The 25,877-nt window shown below is 42.0% G+C and overlaps 1 protein-coding gene and 1 long non-coding RNA gene across 5 annotated transcripts in view; one reads left to right on the top strand and one right to left on the bottom strand.

Annotated features, from left to right (window-relative positions):
* Positions 1-936: 936 nt before the first annotated feature.
* On the bottom strand, positions 937-14,500 carry LOC121290529. Its single transcript, XR_005945816.1, has 3 exons — positions 14,291-14,500; positions 3,123-3,227; positions 937-1,036 (listed from the first exon to the last, which is right to left on the bottom strand). It is a non-coding gene; the product is annotated as an uncharacterized LOC121290529 (long non-coding RNA).
* si:ch211-51h4.2 overlaps positions 13,288-25,877 on the top strand; it is a 432,821-nt gene continuing 420,231 nt past the window's right edge. The window contains exons 1-2 of one of the 4 annotated variants that reach the window (XM_041210942.1): positions 13,288-13,413; positions 14,012-14,362. In XM_041210942.1, coding sequence (XP_041066876.1) covers positions 14,242-14,362 — 121 coding nt within the window. In that variant the 5' untranslated portion in view covers positions 13,288-13,413; positions 14,012-14,241. Of the gene's footprint in view, positions 13,414-13,493; positions 14,363-25,877 lie in introns of those variants that run through there. The other 3 variants (XM_041210934.1, XM_041210945.1, XM_041210928.1) reach the window with 3 other exon arrangements.

The raw sequence follows: 25,877 nt of genomic DNA, 5'->3' as shown, positions 1-25,877 counted from the left end.
ATGTTTCTTTAGCACAACTGAGAATCTAAATATGCTATCCCATTGTTTTGATTTTCTTCAAAATGATGAAGAGGAATTTTCTTCTGACCACCTCATGTCAGATTCTCTACTTCTTCATAAAAGAAACTTAGGGCAGAATTGTAACATATTTAGGCTGTAGTCATTATCCTCAAACAATTGAGTTCTTAGTTTGGGCAAAACCAGAGCTTTGGGCCTGAAATTATGATCCAGTAACACTTTTTAATCAGCGAAGGAAGTTATACAGACTGAAAGGTTAATTAATCCAATAGTGGAGGGTGTAATATTTTAGCAAGGTGACTAAATAGAAAGTTCAGAAAGGGCATTTTGCCATTGAGACCTTGTTTGTATAATCACTACTGTTACAACTGGCAGAATTTTTCTGAATTAAATGATTATTTTGGGTTCTCCAAGTCTCTCAACGTTTCTGAGAGATGACCAATTTTTATAACAGTATACTGATTACAGCTGCAATCTGCCAGACCACCATCTATTTTTTACGTTACAGAATGTGATGTACATTATATAAAAATACTATTATAAATACAAGATACTATAATACAGAATAAATAAATAAAATTAACATATCAGAAACCAAGGATAACTATAAGAACAATATAACAGAGTTTAAATATATTACATTATTGAATAAGATGCTTCACGTAAGTAAAATAATATACTAAAGACATTAATGTGGTATTATACCACAGTACAACAGAGTGAGACAATTTCAATAAAGATACTGGAGAATGAGTTGATAATCACATGGATTGAATACAGTAACAGCAGAATTGTATAATAACCCTATCTGAAAATTTTGACATTTTTTCATTCAAACATACTCAAAAATGACCAACGATCATTTGACATCAAATGTCCTAATTTGGAATGAGTTCTTCATGCAGTCAACAGCATTTTGTCATCAAATGCGATCAAAGGTAAAAGATGCTAGAAGGCATCCAAATTAAGTGTTCAAAGCCATCAAATGCGCTCAAAGGCATCAAACGTGCTCAGCAAACTGCATTGAAAAACACAAGGAAATTAATTACCTAAATAATATCTAAATTTATTAAGTTTTTCGTTTAGTCAAAAAAAAGCTTTCCACTATACATGCTTGAGAACACCATCAAATCCCCCTCGGTTCTTAATTAATTTTATTAATTCATTAATTGCAATCTTGGGAAGAAAACATATGAGACATGGGATGATCGGTGTGAGTCTCAACAGCACTAGTGCCTCCCTTATCCCCCCCATCCCACATCCCGATCTCCTCTCAGCGTTCCCTGGTGGTTCCTCCCTCCAACCCCTGCCAACCATCTCCTCTTGGCAGCCCAACCACACCACACACCCCCCCCAACCCCGGACGAGTCGCCTCTCCCTCCACCCCCCAGGCAACTGATGACTCTCACATCTTGCCCCTCTTCCCTGAGAGGTTGGGAGCACGAGGAGGAGGGAAAAAGAGGGAGGAAGAGGGGGTGTGGATGGAGGTAGGAATAGAGGGATGGGGAGGAGTGGGGGGAGGGAGAGTGAGGTGAGACAGGGAAGGGGTTAGCAGAGAGGTTAGGAAGAAGAAGGGGGAAAATTGGGAAAGAAAGCTGCTGCGCTCCAGGGTGGGGAGGGACAGAAATTGTTCTGGGTTTGGGGGTGGGGAGGACGCTTATAGGTTATGGGGGAAAAAAAAACATAAAACTAGCTTGTCAAAATATATATGTTAAAACAGAGTCTGCTTTTTCTAGTTAGCTCAGTTTTAGAATGTTTGAAGCTATAGAAATTCAGAAACGTAGAGGACAAACTCTATGATAGTTTTTGGTGTCAGAATACTTAAGTAATTCTGCTAATTGAAAAAGTTTGAGTGGTGCAGTTTGATGGAAATTGATGACAATGATGTTAGATGATCACTACTTGCAATGTCGAATGATAGCTAAATGATTGCTTTTGAGCACGATTGCCAATAAAAGCTGTTGAATGCAAATTATGTTTAAGTTTTCTGGTGGGGTCAATGTAACACAGCAGAAATTGAATGTAATGTAAACATAACAATGGTGTATAATGTAACACCACAATGTGAGATAATCTAAGAGAATACACACTGACATAAGTCATGTACTTTTGCAGTAGCTTGTAATCTATTTTCACATATACAATATTATAAAAATATGTTTGTTTTGGAAATAGGTACTAGTATAAGATAACAAAATCACTGACAGGCTAGAACATTTCACTAAAATTCTGGGCCCAATTTTAACTTTCTGTAAGTAAATAAATTTTGAGTGGGTTAAAATTGGGCCCTGTCTCTCTGGAGTTTATTTTTAATTGAAAGAGCTTGATATTATAGGCAAATTCACCAATCTCTCGTGCTCTTTCCAGGAACTACATCATTATAGCACTGCCTCCAGCCTTTGCTCAGCAAGAGCATGGGATTGACATATTAGGTGTATTTTCCTCTCCCTATATCTGGGAATCAATATTCGTCATTTGTCAGGCAGAGGAAAAAGAGGTGGACACCTGTTGCATCACGTCTTCTCCCATTGCCTTGTCCCAGGACACACAACAAGTTTGTCAAGCTTGAGCTTGTCATAGGTTCAGGCCTACAATTCTACTTAAATAAAATGTAAGGAGTGTTACAGGCCAACTATGTTACCTTCAATATATCTGACCATTCAGAATTCCAGCATAGCAGTGTCTATCAGAAAATGCCTTCCAGTGACCCCCCCCCCACCTTCCCTCCCCCCACCTCCCCCCTCCCCCCAACCACCACCACCATAGGTAGTCACTTCCTCATAGGCACTGAAACCCACCAGGCCTGTTGGCCATCCATAAAAAAAAATTGGATTAGTTGCATATTTTTTGCTTGTAAATCAGCAGTCGATTTCAAACAATGGTAATGGTAAAATGTTAACGTTAATGTGTGCAACTACTGACCTATAGACAGAAAAAAATCATGAAAACCTGGCTTAAAATGGCAGAGGGGTAAAGCTTAGGATCTCTTGAGGTAGAATTGACAAATATTTTAACATGAAAAGATGGAGGCTTAAAACACAAAGTAGATTTTGAAGAACAGTTATTGGGAGCTGGTGTTTTAATGAAGTACAATAACCAGATACCATATATGCACGAGCAGCACAGTAGTTTGAATCATTTTATTAGCTTTTTTTTTGTTGAGGTCACCATGTCATTTTTCTGCTTATCCTTCCAGTATCTCTGCAGCTCTGTTGATTTAAAAAAAAATCTTATCTGTTAAGCTCGCTCATGCCAGTAATTTACTACTCAGTTTTCATTTCTGTACTATCCCCTTGTCCCTCCATCCCACCACTCCTCCAACCCCACCAACTTCATAATTTGTCATAAGTTGTTCGCAATTGACGTTAGCAAAACTTTAACAAGCTATTTTTAAAAAAATGTATTGCTAGTTTTCCCTAACTCAATCATTCTCACTATAGCACAAGACATCTGTTGGTGCTTTGTCTTGGGATTACACTCCTTTTTATGCACATGTACAATGTAATAAAATCATCAAACAGGAAAATATGCTCCCAACAGTTAGATCAAGACATCACAATAAAATTCTAAGCAGCAAGTTGTCTACATACATAACTTATTGCTTGAAGAATCATGCATACTTCAGGGGATTCAATTATGAGATTATGCAAGTAAAAATGGAAGATAAATTAAGTAATAAATAGAAATAACAAACCCTCACACATGAATATAACAGCAACTAAACATTAAAATTTCTATTTTTGGTTGGTTATTCAAAATCAGAAACTAATGTGAAAGCATTTTATTGATGTCATTTTGTTAAAAATGTGAATAATGACACAATTTGATTTTTCAGAAGCATTATTAGGTTACAAGTAATTTCTGATACCTGTAGACGAACTCATTTCATAAAGAAACAATTATTGTAATATTGAGTGATCTTCCACCTTATTCACAGTTAAATTATGCTGTGTGTTAACAAATGTGCAAAAGTTAGTGGAGTTTTACTCCAGTCATTTAAAACAAATTCATTGCTGCACTAAAGTAACAGAAGGAATTCCAGACAACTATATTAAGTGGTTAATACACTGTTAGAGTATTGGTTATTATCTTTTTCCAAATTGCATCTTAAGAAAAGTAACCTATTTATATATCTTCACTTTGATTTGAAAAAATACAATTCTCTTTAACAGCCGTTCTGTGTCAAAATGGAGTGAAGTTCTGAAGGGCCGATGATTTTAAGAAATGCAAATACGGGATGTTTTGATACCAGTTGTCAATATAGGAGTATAATACAGTACTTTTGTGATTATCTGCAGACTGCAGTTACAATTGGTCAGCATGGAACATTCTGGTTCAATCAATCCACAGTTACAGTTTTACAAGCCAAATTTGTTTACAAAAACTGACTGGATAAGGAAGAATAATCTAAATGTGATTTAAACTAATATTAACATCCAGGGTATCAGGATAAAATAGGTTTATTTCTGTATATATTGTTCAGACATGGCATAGTCCTGGAAAAGCAAAACATTATTCACTTCCTAATCCAGATGCTACGGGTTTCGAATCCTGAGATGTGGTGATATGCTGGCGTTAGTTATTGGTCAAACTGCCTGTGGGCAGATTACTTTAAGTCTAGGGTAGTGGGAGAAAATTAATGGGAGGTAATCTTCAAATTTTGCCTAAATTGGATGAAAATCGGTTGTCCATCTGTTGCACCTGTTGCCAAATAAGTTCAGTGGAAGGTCTGAACCATATTTGGATTCAGGCCATATTGTCCAATGTCCATTCAGCAGACAGCTTTGCTGAATTGGGAATTAAAATTCCAGAAGCTCCAAGAGCAAATGGAGTAGGGAGTTGTGACCATGGGGAAGAAGGCTACCAGCAGCCTACAGTGGGCGAAAGTAGTTTTGTGAGACCAGGAAAAGCATTCCCGTTGACACAGATCATGTCTCACATAAATAATTGACTTTTTGTTTAGTCATAGGCATGATCTTCCTTGAGGCAATCAGTTTGAACCAGCCTTTTCAATAAAGAAACAGAAAAGCATAAAGATAGGTACATCTGTACACAGGAAGATTTAATAAATCAGAGACTCAGATATATTTCTGTGGTAAATGTATAATATAAAAAAGGACATGGATTGTTACAACTGATTTAAATTTGATTTATTTTAGAAGTTTGTTACAGCACATATAGATTGCAACACAGTTCTTTTGTCATACTGTGTATATTTCTGATAAATGTTATTGTGGAAAGATTGCCTATGCAACTTCCCACTGTAGATTAAGTCACAAATAGGTTTGATTGACAAAATAATTCTGATGAAAATGTTGTTTTATGACCAAACATTACAGTAATTGTGCCAATTCGATTGAACCTTGCATTACTGCACATATCAAAATCTAAGATATTTTTAAAATGCAATATATAGGTACTATCAGAGGAATATACAGTTTATACAAAGCACAATGTATACATGGTACTATTGGTTGTGGATTCTATTTTCAATTAAACAGATTTTTAATGGAATTTTTGAGTATTTAAAACTTTTGTGCTTTTTACCATTCTCAAAATGCTTGAACCTCAAAAGGCAGCTGCAGTACAGGTATGGAACACTGGGCAACTAAATTCATCTCCCACAAACATACACACATTCTCACAGCATAGAAGTACAAGATATAGTAGTTTCATGATGAAAATAGTTCAACATATTGGTAGCACTGACCTGGAGATTTGTTTGTAAACTGGGACAGCTGCTTAAAAATATTTGATGATTCAAATATAAAACTTAAATTATCCTGTAATTCACCCACTAAATATAATTTTTAAGTTGCAATAGCTGTTGGTTACCAGGGGTTTATATCCATTTTTAGACATTTATCCAGGTAAAGGTATATCAATGAAAACAACATCTTAATCATAAAACATCCTGAAAAGCAATATTGGTTTAGTATTTCCCCATTTGTAAAAGTAGACTGCCAAAATCCAGATTTGTGGAATAAATATGGTCCAGTCAGTGACTAAATATTAATTGTGTCATTATCTGATCTTTATTGCAATAAGTTATTGTTGTGATAGCATCTGCCATGCAATCTTATGCACTGGAACTAATGCCTTGATCTTGCATTAATAATAATGGTGAGTATGTCAGCAATCACCATTATAATGGAATAAATCGGACAGCAACTTCTGGAATACGCCCATGTGCAGTTAAACGTGTTAATCTGGAAGCTGTGTTTTAAGTTACCTAGTTCTCAGTGATTAACTTGGCATTGAAAGGAATGCAACAGTGGGCAGAATCTTCTGTTTGGCATGCGGGGTCGGGCCCCGCAAGCTGACCCTTAAAATGACGCGTGGTGACATCGGGCGTGGGTCCCAACGTCCCCGCACATCATTCCAATCTTTATTTTGGTGAGCACGCACCGGAGTTGGCTGCGCGCTTGCTGAACTGTCAAAGGCCTGTTAAGGTCATTAATAAACTAATTGAAGTAATTCTCAGAGCTACCCATCCAACCTTAAGGCGGGCGGGCAGGCAAAGAGCCCAGGCGACCATCGCATTTTTCATGAAACCTCATCCCCTGGAGGGATGAGGTTTCATGAAGGGATTTATTAATGAAATAAAACTTTTCATCAAAATTTATAAACATATCCCAGCTCATGTAACACTGTCACATGAGGGGTCATGTCTGAATTTTTTTTTTCAATATTTCATAATTAAATGAATCTCCCTGAGACAGCTCCACGCGCTTTCGCGCACATGCCCCAACTCTCCCTCCTCCTCCCGCCCACACAGGTAGTGCTGACCGCTTCCGGGTGCGCGTCACGCTGGGTGCACCTTAATTGGCCTGCCCACGTAAAATGGTGGCGCACAGCTGATTGCAGGTGGCGATCAGGTCCGCGCCCGCTCCCAACTGGCCCGCCTGACAGCGAGAAAATTCTCCCCAGTGTAATGTTGAGGTACTTTTAACCACTAAACATGCCAGAAAAGGTTGAGGCTGGTATATCCAGGAGTACGTGAGTTTTTAACAATGAGATAGGTGTTCATTAATGCCAAACAACCACTGTATCCCTGAAGATTTGTAAAGACTGATAACTTTTAAAAAGAAATTTGAGCTTCCAGTTAATAGCTGAAAGGATGACATAAGATTTGAGGTTTTAAGACTTTCGCCGTAACAAAAGACTAAAAAGCACTCTTGCCGAAACACTATCTTTGTAGGCAACTTATACTTTCAATCACAGAATGGAATACCCCTTTTCTTATTTTTAACACAACTGAAAAAATACACTTCACAGGTATTCATTACACTATTCTTTAAGTAGCTACTCAATTCTCCCAGAATCAGCCCAAAATGATTCTTAGCTCCAGAGTGTTCTCTTCCAACCTTTTCCTTTCCCAGCCTTGAATCTTTTAACTCCAGAACTGTCTTTCAGATGCAAATTTTCTCCCTCGAGCAAATCTATGCAAATCTTCCAATCTCATTTTAACTCTCCACGAATTTCGTCTTTCCAATGTGAGGACAAGCTTCTATCCATATTCTGGCACAGTGGACCATAGAGACTTAGTTTCTCATTACTCTAAGTTTTCAGTGATATCTTAGAAATCCTTCTCCCCTCAAAGCCCATTTCATGGCAACGTGAATCATCTTATACCCAGGCAGAGATGCTGTTTACCATCCTTGAGAGCCCAACTCTCTTTCATTTTGGAACTAATTGGATATTTTAAAGCACAACTGTTTACAGCGCAACATTCTCATCACTTTTTAGGGACTTTGGAGACTCAGTCTATCCATTGTTAGCACATAGGTTGCAGCCATTATCTCCAAACATAAACACCTTTTACCTTCTTCCCAGTAAAACAAACAATCTGGGCCCCTTTAATCTCTAACAATTAAGAGGGGGCCCACTTAATTTGCCTGGAGATGAGTCTGCTGACCAATTTAGGATGGAAGGTGGGCTCTTGCACCTGGAGGGCCAACCAGAGGCCTTCCAGCTTGAAAGGAGCAGCTGGCTGTGATGGAAGGTAAAGGAGAAGAAGGTGCTTCAAGATGGAGCTGCCCTCTCTCCAATGTATTTAAATCTTAAATTATAAAATGGAACTTGTAGCCAGGCCACCATTATATGGGACGAGTCCCTCTACACAGTGACCTGTGGCTACCCCTGCACCCAAGCATGCATGGAGGGTCTCTTGGCCTGCCTGGAGCTCTGTCCCCAGCCTGCTATCAGGAAGGAGCCTCCAGACACATAAACTGGCTGCTGCCACTTGCAGGAACCTGGAGGAAAATCCTAGTCAACCTTCTTTAATTGGTCTTGATTGGCTCATGAGCCATTATGCAGGTAGCCTGCCATGCATGGCACTCCCTTTCTGCCCCAAGATCTGTCTAGGTACCTGAATTGCCTTCAGCTCTATGGCCACACATGTGCTCATGTGGTTTCTGCTGCACCTTTTCTGTACACCTGAGAGAAACGTTACTGGTGAAATCAGCTCACATCCTTAATGGGCAATCCTTGTCTTCAAGGTGCCAACCAATGACTCTGCTTGGAGATGTGAAGACCTGTGGGTGATGTGACTGGCACAGTATGAAGGCTTCATGGCAGGTTTCAGGATATCTTGCACATGTATACATGAAAACCTTCTGATGGTTACATACCAGCTGAACATTGATGGAGTGGAATCCCCAAATACACCTGGATAATCTGAGGGTGCTTTGATTGCCATGTGTGCAGTCTGTGGATCTGTGGGAATCCTGCCAGAGCAGCAAATCAGAGGACCGTTCTGGTTCTGTCCAACATCATAAGTAACAAAATGGATAAATTGGCGGCCTTGGCAAACCAACTCACCTCAAACAGGCGCTGTCATCTGGGTTAGGCACTTGTGAACCGCAGATTGTCACGGTTGTTTGTGGACAATTAAACAACTGACTGGAGCAGGAAGTGGATCCACAAATATCCCCATCCATAATATGGGGGAGCTCAGCATGTCATTGCAAAAGACAAAGTTGAAGCATTTGTAACCAGTTTCAACAGAAGTGTCAAAAGGATGATCTATCCTGCCCTCCTCCTGAGGTTCCTAGCCAATTTCAGCTAATTCAATTCACTTCACCTGATATCAAGAATTGGCTGACGACACTGGATACACCACAAGCAATGGCCCATGACATCATCCTGGCTATAGAATTGAAAAGTTGTGCTCCAGAACTAGCCATGCGCTTAGTTAAGTTGTTCCAGTACAACTATATCACTGGCATCTACCCAGCAATTCTGAAAACTGCCCAGGTATGTCCAGTCCATAAAAAGCAAGCCAAATCCAATCCAGCCAATAACAGCCCTATCAGTCTACTCTTGAACATCAGCAAAGTGATAAAAGCTGTCACTGATAGTGCTGTCAAGCAACACTTACTCAGCAATAATTTGCTCACCGATGCTCAGTTTGGATTCTGCCAGGGCTACTCAGCTCCAGACCTCATTATAGTCCTGGTATAAACATGAACAAATGAGCTGAATTTCAGAGGTGAGGTTAAAGTGACTAACTTTTGACATCAGGACAGTATTTGACCAAGTGTAGCATCAATGAGAATCAGGGGAAAACTCTCTACTGGTTAGCACAAAGGAAGATGATTGTGGGTGTTGTAGGCCTATTATCTCAGCGTCAGGACATTGCTTCAGGGCTTTCACAGGGTAGTGTCCTCGGCCCAACTATCTTTAGCTGCTTCATCAATAACTTTCCCTCCGACTTAAGTGGGGACGTTTGCACATTGTCCAGTACCATCTGCAATTCCTCAGGTACTGAAGCCGTCCATGTCCGTACGCAGCAAGACCTGGACGACATGCTGAAATAAAAACAAAGTGCTGAAAAAACTCAGCAGGTCTGGCAGTATCTGTGGAGAGAGAAACAGTTAAAGTTTTGAGTCCAATATGACTCTTCTTTGGAAATGAAATGTCCTGAAGAAGACTCATATTGGCTCCAAACGTTAACTCTGTTTCTTACTCCACAGATACTGCCAAACCTGCTGAGCTTTTCCAGCACTTTTTGTTTTTGTTTCATATTTCCAGCATCTGCAGCATTTTGCTTTTATTTTATTGGACAACATTCTGGTTTTGGCTGATAAGTAGCAAGTAATATTTGCACCACACAAATGCGAGGCAATGACCATCTTCAACAAGAAAGAATCTAACCTTCTGAAACTCAATGGCAGTACTATCGCTGAATCCCCCACCATCAACATCATAGAGGTTGCCATTGACCAGAAACCTAACTGGACTATAAATACTGTGACTACAAGAGCAGGTCAGAAGGCTGGGAATTCTGCAGTGAGTAACTCATCTCCTAACTCCTCCAAAGCCTGTCCATCACCTACAAGGCACAAGAGTGTGATGGAATACTCTGCACTTGTCTGGACGAATGCAGCTCCACAACATCCAGGACAAAACAACTAGTTGGTTGGCATCTCATTTAGCATCTCTCCATCACTGGCACACGATGGCAGCAGTGTGCACCATTAAAAAGATGTATTGTAGCAACTTGCCAAACCTCCTGCAACCACAACTTCCAAACTTGTGACCTCTAGCGCTTGGAAGAACAAGGGCAACAGAAACATGGGAACATGGGAATCACCTGCAAGTTCCCCTCCAAGCCTCACACCATTCTGACTTGGAAATATATTGCTGTTCCTTCACTGTCACCAGGTCAAAATTCTGGTACTCCCTAACAGCACTGTACCTACACCACATGGACTGCAGTGGTTCAAGAAAATGGCTCACCACCACTTTCTCAAAGACAGTTAGGGATGGGTAATACTGCTGCAGCAACACTCATGTTCCATGAGTGAATAATTAAAAAAAGACCTGCCGAGAAAGTCTGAGCTTCCTGAGGCACTGTTGCTCAGTCATGTCCAGGAAGTTGTTCCTCCGCCTCTATATCGAGTTGGGGGGGTGTAGCACCTCCTGTGAGCTGGAGTTCTCTGTCCGTTTCCTTTGTCCTGTGGAGCAACAGGTGGCTGAGGAGAAGACAACTGCTGCTGCTACTGATGTTGCTCCTGGTGCCGTTGGCATTGCTGTTGTTGTTCCTCTTGTTCCTAATCAGAGGTCCAGGGTACAGCTGCAGAAGCTGCTCCCATGTTGCTGTGAAGGCTGACAGCTGAGAACTGTAGATCATAATCAAAATAGCAGAATGACCACGAAACTGTTGGAAATCACCTCCACACTGAAAACATGCACTCAGAAGAAGTCCTGTGCACAAAGGCCTTTCATTGGGCAAGGGGGTAGCTGCCATAGTTCCGTATTTTAAAGGGAAAAAATAGGTTCAAAGTGATGCTATGCAAACTTACAGCGATTCCCCGGGGGCAGCCAGTAACATGGGCCGCTCCCTCATTGAAGAAACCAGCTGTGGTGGTGGCCTGCAGCGCTGTCTACTCGTGGGGTATCAATGCAGTTTGCGTATCTGAATGAAGTGGTGCAATTTGAACAAACATTGCCCTGTCAGTTTCACAGCCCTATCTAACCTGGTTGTGCTCTTGCCTTGTTCACAGTTTCAGGCAACTAAGGAAACTTGTGCCGACAGTTAAAGCCAGAATCCAGGGTTAAGCCTTCATTCTATTGCCACTCTGCATGTTATAATTGCCGACCAGCCAATTCTACGAGGGCTTTCCTGTGTATCCCCAAATATGCAAATTACTTTCTATTGTTAAGTTTTCTGTTCATTTGTCACCCATTGACTAAAAAGAGGTCCTCCTTCCTGCTGCTCATTGCTTTACAGGTACTTTCATGTCTGCATCAGAGAAACTGTGGGCCTTGGGCAATGTCTTCTGCTTTAGAAAATAACTTTCCACGAACATCATTGAAAGGTGCACATCTGCTTTGAGGCTGTAGGCTGCCTTTTAGTGCTCACCCCACCTGATTTTTTAGCAGTTCACCAATTATATTTAAATAAGGGCTGACCCCAAAAATAACTTGAACCTTTTGCTCACTAATGACATGGGCAGACCAAACATGAAAGTCAACTCCATAGAGTCAAAATTTGAAATTTAATGGGAGTTTCCCCAAACTCTCCTCCCATATGGAAATCCACACCACCATGCCTGCACATGTCTGCAGCTGAAATGAGACCAGTCAGAATTTTGCCTTATTTAATTCAAGCAATTGCCAATACTTGACCATTAGGAAATCTACAGATGAAAAGCTTTGACTGTAGACAGACAACATCAAATTTACATTTTGAAGTAGAAGTGGTTCCAGCCTGAAAACTTCACAACAGGGTAGCTTTTAAAATTGTCACACAAGTAGATACTGGAAATTAGGTAATGAAACTAAAAACATAAGGGGAAAAATTCAGGTACCTCTGTTTTCAGGCATGGCAGGGATGTAAGTTTGCAATTATTCCATACTCAGTCATGTTGCAAATTTCATTCTGCTTCCGCATTTGAATGATTTCAGTGTGCATCTTAATCCGACCCATTCTGTTGACTGGCTGCATACTAAAAAGGGGAACCAGCAGTACGTGTGGCTAGCGCTTGCCTCATTGAGCCTACATGTCTTAAAGACAATCTGTCTTAAAGTGGAGCTGCATTCATTATACAGAGGTTGCATTTTTTTTATGGAGTAAGTGGCTACAAGGAGAGGTACATCAGTAGCCAAGACAGCGGACTCCCAGGGTCTCTGACACAGCGCTGGAGGCATTCGAAGGAGAGGAACTATGTTTCTGTGTGAGACCAGGAGGCCCTCAAGCCACACCCTGAGAAGGGAATCGGAATAGGTAGTCAGTTCCCAAAGTTTGGCCTGAGAACCTAGCAACAGTGCCACAACAAGCTTAATGACCTCAAAATGATCAAGGTCAGTGTGCTCAAAGGGGCATGCAGTCTCTCAAATCGGTCCAGCAATCTAAGACATTCGCATGTAATAATCCTGATCTGTAATCCTGGGGACTGGCTGTGGTTCCATGAAGCATGAACCTATTGTCCTCTCTCACGATGACACCATTCATGCTCCCACCACTGCCATTCCACCTTACTGTTGCCTCGAGCCAGTCCAGATTGCTGTCATATACGAAGATGACACAGTCTGAAACAGGGGCCAACTGCAATCTCCCCCAGTGAAAGTCAGCAGCCTTCTACCAGCCATGGTACAGCCTGTCGGTAGCTTTAATGCCAGTATTTTAAACAAGAGGATGCTGTGAGGGTAGGCAGCAGATGGATTGAAAGGTGTGGTTTATGGAGCAATGGTAATAATGGGATGAGGTCTTAGAGGAATCTCAGTAGCAGCTCACACAGCTTGTCCAGAGCAGTGCCCTGCTATATGGCTCGATGTCCTGTTGAAGGAGATGCCACAGTTCAGTTACCACCTCCTTGATGAATCACAGCTGCCTCTCTCACTGCTCTTGGCTGAGGTGGAGGTAGAAGTGCTCTCTGAATTCCTGAGGTGGGTGGGGCTACCTGTTAATAACTGCCCTCCTCTTCACTTTGTGCACAGTTTCCCTTATCTGCTGCCTGTGCTCCATGACATTGTTTTGTTGCAACCCAGGCGGGACTGCAACTATGGCCTTAATAACTATAGCAGGCTTTCTTATTGAAGAGATAGGAATCTCTTCTGACCTCCCTGTCAGGATGTAGCAATACTCCCTTCAAAATTCAAGTCACCAAAAACTCCTCCAAGAACACATCACAGCACTTCCACAAACTTTGCAGGAGTAAATCAAAGGCATAATCATCTACAAGTTGGATGGCTAGCCCCTTAAATAATGCTAGTGAGGTATATCCTTTTTTTCAGCTGAGTGAAAGGAGTGATATCCAGAACCGGACAGTCCAAACTGGCAGAACCCGAGTCAAATCAACAGAGGAGGCTGACTGATGTCACTCTATGCCCCGGTGGACACACCACAAGGCCGTGCTGAGCGTCAGAGCGTGCAGCTGCTGGCGGCCGGGCCCCGGTTTCAGATCCTCCGGCGCGCGAGCACCAGCAGAGCCCAAATTTGCGGCCATATTTTTTTTCTCAATAACATGTTATTTGCTTGATCTAGAAACTGGAGTGGAAACACGTTGCAAACAATTCAGACGTTCTACTCTCAACGCCTACTTTTGATCAAAGCCACGAAGATTCTGGATGAATAAACAACCCAAGGCAACACGTATGATGACAGCACAAAATGGTGCGTCCGCAGCTGCTGTCTCCCGCAGCGCTGGGCGGTAAGCGCATGTCACGCTCTTTGCTTCTGTTTGCTGGGAGTCTCCGGGCTGGAGAGGAGAAGCAATGGCACCTGAGCAGAGGCACAGCACCTCCTCAAGAGATACTTACATACCTTTATCCTTGAAAACCACCAGAAAGAACGAGGACAGACCATGGAAACTCCGACTAATCTATCTGCAATGCTGTAAGTCATTTATATGCAGCGTGTCATCATGTATATTGCTGCTATAAGAGCCTGCACATAAACTACTGTCCACACGCTTTATTAAACCGCTGGTGTTTAGCCAGCTCCCATAGTTAATATAAATATAAAACGAAGAAATGTCACCTGTTATTGGCGACATATTTTCTAAATACACTACATGGCATTGACGGAACTGGTTAAGTATTCTGGGAGATGCAATTTTATTTTCCTGATTTAAACTACAATCCAGTGAGATTTCGAAACCCAGGATAAAGCGTACTTTTTTTATTTACAGTTGACATTCGGATGATTGTTAGGAATCATTTATAATTATATAACATGAATTTTATTTTGCAGGTTGTAGCTCTTCAAAAGAAGATTGGATGCGTTCTTTAAAAAAAATCTTTCTTTAAAATTTGGTACGATGAAAGAGTTACCGGTATGAGATATTTGTCCTGCGAAAAGATTCATAATTATAAAACTCAAACTCCTTTCATACAGATTAGAATAACAAAAATGCAATAGCACAATGTGAATTTCTGTTGTCAACCTTTCTGATCACGTGAGACAGGTACACTATGCTCAATTTGTCATCAAAAGATATTTTGTGTCTCTGGTAGACACGTCAGATGAATTGCTTTGAGGAGTTGGCATAATTTTCTGTGGTGTTTAATTGCAATAAATTGCAATATTGGTCAAAATAGCTCCAAACAAAGCAGAAGATTATACGATGTAAACCCCAGGCTATCTCCTTGCATGTGAAATGCGCCCAGTCATATTTTCGATGCATTTGCTGGTGGAATAATATCCTCATTGTACTGGCGCTGGAGATATTTTCTTGATCTCACCAGGCAATTTTCATGTGACATTTCCACATAAATCATATTCTTTGTTCAATAGCTCATGATGAAGATTAACTGATACAGATAATAATTCCAAGAATGCTTTGGATTTGTGGCTTGTTGGTGGAAGGAGATACCTTATACACTGAATTTGAGAACAATCTAACTTCTGTCCATCTTCAGAAAGTTGATAATGCCACATATTTCAATTCTCATTTATTGAACTTCTAAAAAATATTGTTCAGTTTGATACTGCTTAATGGCTTTGCTTCAGGAGGACATCTAGCTTCCAGTTGTGATCCTGTCCATGTGCCTTTTTTATTCATTCATGGGATGTGGGTGTTGCTGGCTAGGCCAGCATTTATTGCTCATCTCCAATTGCTCTTCAGAAGGTGTTGGTGAGCTGCCTTCTTGAACTGCTGCAGTCCATGTGGTACACCCACTGTGCTGCTAGGGAGAGAGTTACAGGATTTTGATCCAATGACAGTGAAGGAACGGTGATATATTTCAAAGTCAGGATGGTGTGTGGCTTGGAGGGGAACTTGCAGGTGTTGGTGTTCCCATGTGTCTGCTGCCCTTGTCCCTCTAGGTAGTAGTGGTCATGGGTTTGGAAGGTGTAGCCCAAGGAACCTTGGTGAGTTCCTGCAGTGCACCTTGTAGATGGTACACACTGCTGCAACTGTGCATCGGTGGTGGAGAGAGGGAATGTTTGTGGATGTGGTGTGAATCAAGTGGGTTGCTTTGTCCTGGATGGTGTTGTTGGAGCTGCATTCATTCAGGCAAGTGGAGTGCATTCCATCACACTCCTGACTTGTGTCTTGTAGATGGTGGCCAGGCTTTGGGGAGTCAGGAGGTGAGTTACCCGTTGCTAGCCCCTGACCTGCTGTTGTAGCCGCATATTTGTATGGCTGGTCAAATTCAGTTTCTGATCAATGGTAACCCCCAGGTTGTTGATAGTGGGGGATTCAGCAATGGTAATGTCATTGAATGTCAAGGGGAAATGGTTAGGTTCTCTCTTGTTGGAAATGGTCATTGCGTGGCACTTGTGTGACGTGAATGTTATCTGCAACTTGTCAGCCCAAGCCTGGATATTGTCCAGGTCTTGTTGCATTTGGACATGGATTGCTTCAGTATTGGAGGAGCTGCGAATGGTGCTGAACATTTTGCAATCATCAGCAAACATTCCCACTTCTGACCTTTTAATGGAAGGAAGGTCATCGATGAAGCAGCTGAAGATGATTGGGCCTAGGACACTACCCTAAGAAAATACTGCATTGATGTCCTGGAACTGAGATAATTGACCTCCAACAATCACAACCAGTTTCCTTTGTGCCAGGTATGACTCCAACTGGCAGAGAGTATTCCCCCTGATTCCCATTGATTTCAGTTTTGCTAGGGCCCCTTGAGCCACACTTGGTCAAATATTGCCTTGATGTCAAGGGAAGCCATTGTCACCTCACCTCTGGAGTTCAGCTCTTTTGTCCATATTTCAACCAAGGCTATAATGAGCTAAGTGGCCCTGGCGGAACCCAAACTGAGCATCAGGGAGCAGGTTATTGATAAGCAAGTGCCACTTGATAGCACCGTTGATGGCCCCTTCCATCACTTTACTAATGATGGAGAGTAACTGATAGGGCGGTAATTGGCTGTATTGGATTTGTCCTGCTTTTTTTGTACAGGACATACCTGGGCAATTTTCCACATTGCCTAGAAGATGCCAGTGTTGTTGCTGTACTGGAAAAGCTTGGCTAAGGGCAGGGCAAGTTCTGGAGCACAAGTCTTCAGTACTATTGCCGGAATATTGTCAGGGCCCATAGTCTTTGTGGCATCCAGTGTCTTCAGCCATTGCTTGATATCATGTAGAGTGATTCGAATTGGCTGAAGGCTTCCATGCTGCTGGGGACATCTGGAACAGGCTTGACACTTCTGGCTGAAGATTCTTGCGAATGCTTCAGCCTTATCTTTTGCACTGATGTGCTGGGCTCCCCATCATCAAGGATGGGATGTATGTGGAGGCACCACCTCCAGTGAGTTGTTTAATTGTCCATCACCATTCATGACTCGATGTGGCAGGACTGCAGAGCTTAGACCTGACCAGTTAGTTGTATAATCACTTGGCTCTGTCTATCACTTACTGTTTATGCTGTTTGGCATACAAGTAGTCCTATGTTGTTGCTTCACCAGGTTGATACCTCAATTTTAGGTATGGCTGGTGCTGCTCCTGATATGCCCTCTTGTACTCTTCATTGAACCATGGTTGATCCCCTGGCTTGGTGGTAATGGTAGGTTGGGGATATGCTGGACTCATGAGGTTACAGATCGTGGTTTTGTACAATTCTGCTGCTGCTGATGGCCTGCAGCACCCCATGGATGCCCAGTCTTGAGTTGCTAGATCTGTTCGAAGTCGATCGCATTTAGCGCAGTGGTAGTGCCACATAACATGATGGAGGGTATCCTCAGTGTGAAGACGGGACTTCGTCTCTACATGGACCATGGGGTGGTCACTCCTACCGATACTGTCATGGACAGATGCATCTGCGGCAGGCATGTTGGCGAGGATGAGGTCAAGTATGTTTTTCCCCCTTGTTGGTTCCCTCATCACCGGTTGCAGACCCAGGCTAGCAGCTATGTCCCTTAGGACTCGGTCAGCTTGGTCTGTGGTGGTGCTGTTGAGCCACTCTTGGTGATGGACTTTGAAGGGCCTGCCTAGAGTACATTCTGTGCCCTTGCCACCTCCATGTGGAGGAGTACTGATTCATCAGCTGAGGGTGGACCACACGTGGTAATCAGCAGGTGGTTTCCTTGCCCATGTTTGACCTGTTGTCATGAGACTTCATGGGGTCCAGAGATGATGTTGCGGATTCCCAGGGCAACTCCCTCCTAACTGTATACCACTGTGCTGCTACTTCTGCTGGGTTTGTCCTGTCAATGGGACAGGACATACCAAGGGAATGGTGACTGTGGTGTCTGGGACATTATCTGTAAAGTATGATTTGTGAGTATGACTGTGTCAGGCTTTTAAGTTCTGTCGAAGGGTCATGAGGACTCGAAACGTCAACTCTTTTCTTCTCCGCCGATGCTGCCAGACCTGCTGAGTTTTTCCAGGTAATTCTGTTTTTGTTCAGGCTTTTACTTGTCTAGTCTGTGAGAAGCCCTCCCAAATTTGGCACTCGCCCCTGATGTTAGTAAGGAAGACTTTGTAGGGTTGACAGACCTGTGTATGCCATTGTCATTTCCAATGTCTAGTTTGAAGCCAGGTGGTCTGTCTAGTTCCATTCCTTTTAGATTTTTTTAGCGGATTGATACACCTGAGTGGTGTGCTTGGCCATTTCAGAGGGCATTTAAGAGTAAACCACGTTGCTGTGGGTCTGGAGTCACATGTAGGCCAGACCAGGTAAGGATGGCAGGTTTCCTTTCCTAAAGGACATTAGTGAACCAGCTTTTTTTTAATGACAATTGACAATAGTTTCATGGTCATTATTAGACTTTTAATTCCAGATTTTTATTGAATTCAAATGCCATCATCTGCTGTAGTGGGATTCGAACCCAGGTCCCTGATTGTTATCCGCCATAACAACAATTATCCCTAGATTTATAAGTGCTTCAACTTTTCCATTGCTGTCCTGATCAGCTTTCTATCTTCCTCTGTAAACTTCACTTCATCCAAAACTCTTATTCATATTTTATCTCGCACCAGGTGTCTTGCACTGGTACCCTTGTCCTCATTGACATACATTGACTCATAGGGCAGCAATGCCTCAAATTCAAAATTTTCTTCCTTATGTTCAACTAGGAACATAACATAAGAAATAGGAACAGAAGTAGACCATTAGGCCTCTCAATCCTGCTCTGCCATTCAATAAGAATGATCTTGTGTTTTGATTTCCACATTCCCATCTAACCTTGATAACCTTTGAATCCTTTGCTTAACAAGAATCTATCTACCTCTGCCTTAATAATATTCAATGAGCCTGCCTCCACCACCTTCTGAGACAGAGTTCCAAAGTCACACAACCCTCTAAGAGAAAAAAATTCTCCTCATCTCTGTCCTAAAAGGGTGAAACCTAATTTCTAAACACTGCCCCCTAGTTCTGAACTTACCCACAAGAGGAAACATCTTTTTGATGTCTATCTTTCAAAGCCGTACAGGATGTTGTATATTTCAGTCAAATCATCCCTCACTCTTCTAAACTCCAGTGGAAATAAGCCCATCCTGTCCAACCTTTCGTCATAAGACAACCCACTCATTCCAGGTTTCAATCTAGTAAACCTCCTTTGAACTGCCTTCAATGCATTTTCATCCTTCCTTAAATAAGACCAAAACTGCACACAGGTGTGGTCTCACCAATGCCCTGTATAACCGAAGCATAACATCCTTACTCTTATGTTTAATCCCTCTCATAATAAAGGATAGCATTGCATTAGTCTTTTTAATTACTTGCTGTACCAGCAGACTAACTTTTTGTGACTCATGGACGAGAATACCTGGATCCCGCTGCACCTCAGAATTGTGCAGCCGTTCTTCATTTAAGTAATACACTTCTTTTTTATTCTTCCTGCCAAAGTGAACAACTTCGCATTTTCCCACATTAAACTCCATTTGCCAGATCTTTGCCCGCTCACTCAACCTGCCCATATCCATCTGCAACCTCCTCATGCTTTCTTCACAACATATTTTCCTACCTATCTTTGTCATCTGAAAATTTAACTACCATGTCTTCGCTCCCCTCACCTAAGTCATTGCTGTAAATCATAAAAAGTTGAGGTCCCATTACAGACCCCTGTATGTAACTAGTTGGCTAAAAAAAAATCTGTTAAAGGCAGGAAAACACCTGGGGTTGGGTTTGTATTGGGCTATATTGGATTGGATTGGATTACATTGGGGTGGATTGGCTCGGCTACAACCCAGGACAGAGTCCTCAGTGAGGAACACAACCCCGCAATATCACCATCATTGCCCTCCCCCACCCAAGACTGTTTATAAAATATCACTTACACCTTCCCCAGTGATTAAAGACTGCGGTTGTGGGAGAGGGAAGAGGCCACTTACTGTCCTTGAGAAAAAACAGAGGAAACTTGGCTGGGCAGAGACAGGGACAGAAACAGGGATAGGAGCAGAGGCAGGGACAGGGACAGGAGCAGAAGCAAGAGCAGGAGCAGAGACAGGGACAGGGACAGGAGCAGAAGTCCACTCATCACATCCTGCCTCTCAGAAAAAGACCAATAATGCGTACTCTCTGCTTTCTGCCAATCTTCTATCCCTGCTAATATGTTCCCCCCTACACCATGCACTTTTATTTTCTGTAGTAACCTTATCAAGTGCCTTCTGGAAATCCAAGTACAGTGCGTCTATCGGATTTCCTTTATCCATAGCGCATGTTACTCCTTCAAAAAACTCCATTAAGTTGGTTAACCATGATTTTCCTTTCACAAAACCATGCTTACAGTTCCCAATTACCTTGAGCTCTTCTAAATGCCCAGCAATAACCTCCTTAATGATCAATTCTAATAACTTCCCCATGACAGACATCAAGCTAGCTGGCCTATGGTTTCCTGTTTTCTGCCTCCCTCCCTTCTTGAATTGAGGGGTTATATTTGCAATCTGTGGAACCTTTCCAGAATCTAGTGAATTTTGGAAAATTAACAGCAGCTCATCGACTACCTCATCAGCCACCTCTTTAAGACCCTAGGATGTAGTCCATTGGGACCCAGAGACTTACCAGCCCGCAGCTCCATTAGTTTGCTCGGTACAGTTTTCCTAGTGATTTCAATTTCAACAAGTTCCTTTCTCCCATTCACCTCCCGATTTATAGCTATTACTAGAATGCTTTTTGCATCCTCTATAGTGAACACGGAAGCAAAATTTTTGTTCATTTCTTCTTCCATTTCCTTATTAACTACTATTAACTCCCCACTGTCACTCTCCACAGGACCAACACTCACTTTACTTACTCTTTTCCTTTTTAAGTGCCTGTAGAAACTCTTGCTATCAGCTTTTACATTTCTAGCTAGCTTCCTCTCACAATCTATTTTCTTTCTCCTGGTTATCTTTTCAGCCATTCTCTACCATTCTTTATATTCTGTCTAATCATCTGTCCTGCTTCTCATCTTTGTGGAGTTGTATGCTTTTTCCTTAAGTTTGATGCTTTCCTTAAATTCTTTAGTTAACTACAGATGGTGGGTCCCCGCCTTAGAGTTTTTCTTTATAGTAGGAATGTACTTATTCTGAATACTCTGAAATATCCCCTTAAATGGCTGCCACTGCTTCTCCGTTGATCTATCCTCTAGCTTAGTTTCCTTGTTCACTTCAGCTAGCTCAGCTTTCATCCCCACATAGTTACCCTTATTTAAGTTTAAGATACTAGTCTTAGACTCACTCTTCTCTCTTTCAAACTGGATGTAAAATTCATATTGTGGTCGCTGCTACCTAGTGGTGCCTTTACTCTGAGCTCATTAATTAATCCTGTAACATTACACAGTACCAAATTTAATATAACCTGCTCTCTGGTTGGTTTCAAAACATGCTGCTCTAAGAAACTATCTCAAAAGCATCCTAAGAACTCATCCAGGCTATTACTGCCAATCTGATTTTTCCAGTTTATATGTAGATTAAAATCACCCATGATTATTGCTATCCCTTCATCACAAGCGCACAATATTTTCTCTTGAATACTTTGCCCAACATTGTGGCTACTGTTAGGGAGCCTGTAGATCACTCCCACTAATAGAGTTTTTTCCCCTACTATTCCTAAACTCCTAACTGATTCTACATCCTGATCTCCTGAACCGAAGTCATCTCTAACTATTGCACCAATACCCCTCCACCTTTACTTAGCTTCCTATTCTTCTTGAATGTCATGTGCCCCTCAATATTATGAACCCAATCTTTGTCGCCCTGCAGCCATGTCTCCATATTTGCTATCAGATCATATTTGTTTACTTCAATGTAGGCCATCAGTTAATGTACTTTGTTAGTAATGGCATATGCATTCAGATAGTGAGCCTTCAGCTTTGTCTTTTTGTCACCTTTGTAACATCTAGTCTTGACCGTTCTGTATTTTTGGGTTTTTTATCTCTGACCCTCATTTCTCATATTATTACTTTGCTCTCCTGCCTTGAGACTAAAGCTTGAATTGCTACCCCTACCCAAGCTTGTTTCTTCACCCCTCTTGTTTAGTTTAAAGCCCTCTCTACTTCCCCAATCCCTCCATATCCACACTTCATCCTATTTTGGTCATCTCCTCTAACTTTATAACCCTTTGAGAGCTTTGTCTTCCTCCAACTCTGGCCTCTTTTGTATCTCTTATTTCTTGTGTTTGTTACAGCATCTTCAGCTGTCTAGACCCCCAGCTCTGGAATGCCACTCATAAACCTCTCTGTCTTCCTTTTAAATTTATCGTTTTGACAAAACTTTTGCTCACCTGTCCCAATATATCCTCCTTTGGTTCAATTTTGTCTGGCAATGATCCTGTGAAGTACCTTAAGATGTTTTCCTATGTCATGATCTCAGTCAAGACCAGGAACATATTTTTAAAATGAAACCAGAAGATTCCACGATTTAAAACAAAATAATTTTTACTATGCAAGAATCAAACAAAGCAAGCACTAAATATTATCATGGATAACAACCTACGCTCAAAAACCCAGAATCATCATAAGTTAAGTATGAATTAACAGGCAACTTGCAGTCGACAATAAACTATATATAGCACATTAACTGGCAGGTACAGCTAAGGCTTCTTATGAATTGATTCAGCAGTCCACTCAGAATATATGTCATCAATCTCAGAATTTTAAAGGACTTTGTGACTTTCTTCCTCATGAAGAGTTTGAGCTCCTCTTCTTCTAGGATTTAACCAGATCCCCAGCTGACAGCAGTGCAAAAACAACAAGATCTTCACCAAAATTAGCACATGTGCAGAACCTCCTCAGATCTGCTTATGGCATTCTGGATGGTGTAGATCCACCAATGTTATCTTCAACTAACAGAAACAATTATAGAAACTGCACATTTGCCTATACTAAGCTCCTGGATCTAGCCTCCATCATCTTCTGTCTGCACCACTGGGGTCATCTGAGCTCTGATGTTTGTTTCCAGTTATATGGTTTCAACCAGTTTCAGTTTCCCCAGAAGTTTTGATTTCCAATCTCAGATTCAGTCTTAGTTTCCTTAGAAACTGGAAGGGTCAGTTTCCTTCCTCTGTTTCCCTTTTCAATTAGGGTCTCTCTCAAAAAATATAAGCTTGGAAACTACAGATTCCGTCACTATGTTAAAGGTGGTATATAAATGCAAGTAACATTCATACCATACAAGTGCCATGCAATGACCATCTCCAACAAGAGAGAATCTCACCACTCAATGGCATTGCCACTGCTGAATCCCCTAACATCAACATCCTGGGAGTTACCATTGACCAAAAACTGAACTGGACCAGCCATATAAATACTGTGGCTACAAGAGCAGATTAGAGGCTGGAACTTCTGTGGCAGGTAATTCACCTCATGTCTCCCCAAAGCCTGTCCAACATTTACAATGCAAAAGTCAGGAGTGTGATGGAATACTCTCCACTTGCCTGGATGAGTGCAGCTCCAACACCACTCAAGAAGCCCAACACAAGCAGCCCACTTAGTTGGCAACCCATCCATCATCTTAAACATTAACTCCCTTCAGCACCAACACACTGGCAGCAGTGTGCACCATCTACAAGATGCACTTCAGCAACTCATCAAGCCTATTTCAAAAGCACTTTCCAAACCCGCAACCTCTCCCACCTTGAAGAGCAAGGACAGCAGATGCATGGGAACACCACCACATGCAAGTTCCCCTCCAAGCCACACACCATTCTGACTTTGGAAGTATATCACCGTTCCTTCACTGTCGCTGGGTCAAAATCCTGAAACTCCCTTCCTAACAGCACTGTAGATGCACCTATATACATTGACTGCTGTATTTCAAGAAGGCAGCTCACCACAGCCTTCTCTAGGGTAATTAGGGATGGGCAATAAATGCTGGCCAGCCAGTGAAACCCACATTCCGTGCAAGAATAAATGCTGCTGTTGTTTGTCACTTCGTTTAACCATAATATAGTTATTTTGAGTGTGAAAGACTCCCACAACACAAGTTTCCTATTTGTTGTTGGCAAGGTCTTTGCCAGGATCATCCTGCAGACTCTGAATTAGACCATCACAGACAATGGGCAGTATTGAATGGAGGCAATGGGAGCTGGAGAAAGCCCCACATCACTCTTTTAGGGAAGGCCCACTGAATAAAGTACTACCCAGAACTTAACTGCACAGCAGCGGGCCTTCCTGATATCAAGGACCCTGGGGGTGGAAGTCCTGCCTGCAAAGTGCTTCCAGCAAATCAGAGTCCATAGGATTTTCCTGATTATCTACCTACAGTCCGAAACCTTGCAGAAAAAGAGTAAGTACCATTTATGACATTTCCCAGCAGTTTGTGTGGATCACCTGCCCAATGTTATGATTTAATGCTTGCTGGGAATAGTCTTTTTGTATCTGAAATATTCATAATTGAGCTGCAATTTGTGATCCTGTGGTGCTGCTATAACTGAGGGGGAGCAGGATTCCAGTGTATGACACTCCCAGTGTGCTTTCAAGGTTAGCTAACTTATATGAAGTCAAAAGCCTATGGCCTTGGGTGGCATGTTAGGGGGTTAGGGAAAAGTGATCCTGAGTTTTTTTATAAAGCCAGCTTGTCCAGCAGAAAGAAAGAAATATGTCTTTACCAGACCAATTTCTCAAAGATTGCTGACGTTGCCTGTCCACTTCTTAGTGCTCCAAGGGTGTGAGCTTCGCCTCAAACATCTTTGCTAGCCTCGCTTCTACCATTGCAAAACATTGGTGAACGAGATGTGACCATCCAGAATTCTAGCGGATGATGCCTTCCTACCAGTCCATCCTTCCACTTCGCATAATGGGGAGGTGGTGGCATAGTGGTAATATCACTGGACTAGTAATTCAGTGGCCCAGACTAATGCTTTGGGGACATTGGTGCAAGTCCCACCACAGCAGCTGTGGAACTTGAATTCAGTGGATAATCTGCAATTTAAAAAAACTAGCCTCAGTAACGTTGACCATAAAATCATTGTTGATTGTCGTAATAACCCATCTGGTTCACTAACAACCTTCAGGGAAGGAAATCTGCCATTCTTAACCTGGTCTGGCCTACAAGTGACTTCAGAGCCACAGCAGTGTGGTTGACTCTTAAATGTTCTCTGAAATGACCTAGCAAGTCACTCAGTTGTATCACATCACTACAAAGTCAACAAAAAGGAATGAAACTTGACGGACCACTAGAAATCATAATGGTAAATCCAGCCCTGTCGACCCTGCAAAGTCCTCCTTGCTGACATCTGGGAGTTTATGCCAAAATTGGAAGAGCTGTCCCGTAAGACTAGTCAAGTAACAGCCTGACATCGTCATACTCACAGAATCATATCTTACAGACACCACCACCACCATCCCTGTACCATGGGCAGGACGGACGCACCAGAGGTAGCAGCACAGTGGTACACAATTGGGAAGGAGTTACCCTGGGAGTCCTCAACATTGACTCCGGACCCCATAAAGTCTGATAGCATCAGTTGAAACATGGGCAAGGAAACTTCCTGCTGATTATAACCCACCACCCTCTTGCATCAGCTGATGAATCA

Source organism: Carcharodon carcharias, chromosome 2 (genome assembly GCF_017639515.1).
Source record: "Carcharodon carcharias isolate sCarCar2 chromosome 2, sCarCar2.pri, whole genome shotgun sequence".
Classification (NCBI taxonomy): domain Eukaryota; kingdom Metazoa; phylum Chordata; class Chondrichthyes; order Lamniformes; family Lamnidae; genus Carcharodon; species Carcharodon carcharias.
The sequence above is the reverse complement of the archived record's forward strand: the minus strand, read 5'-3'. Positions and strand labels throughout refer to the sequence as shown.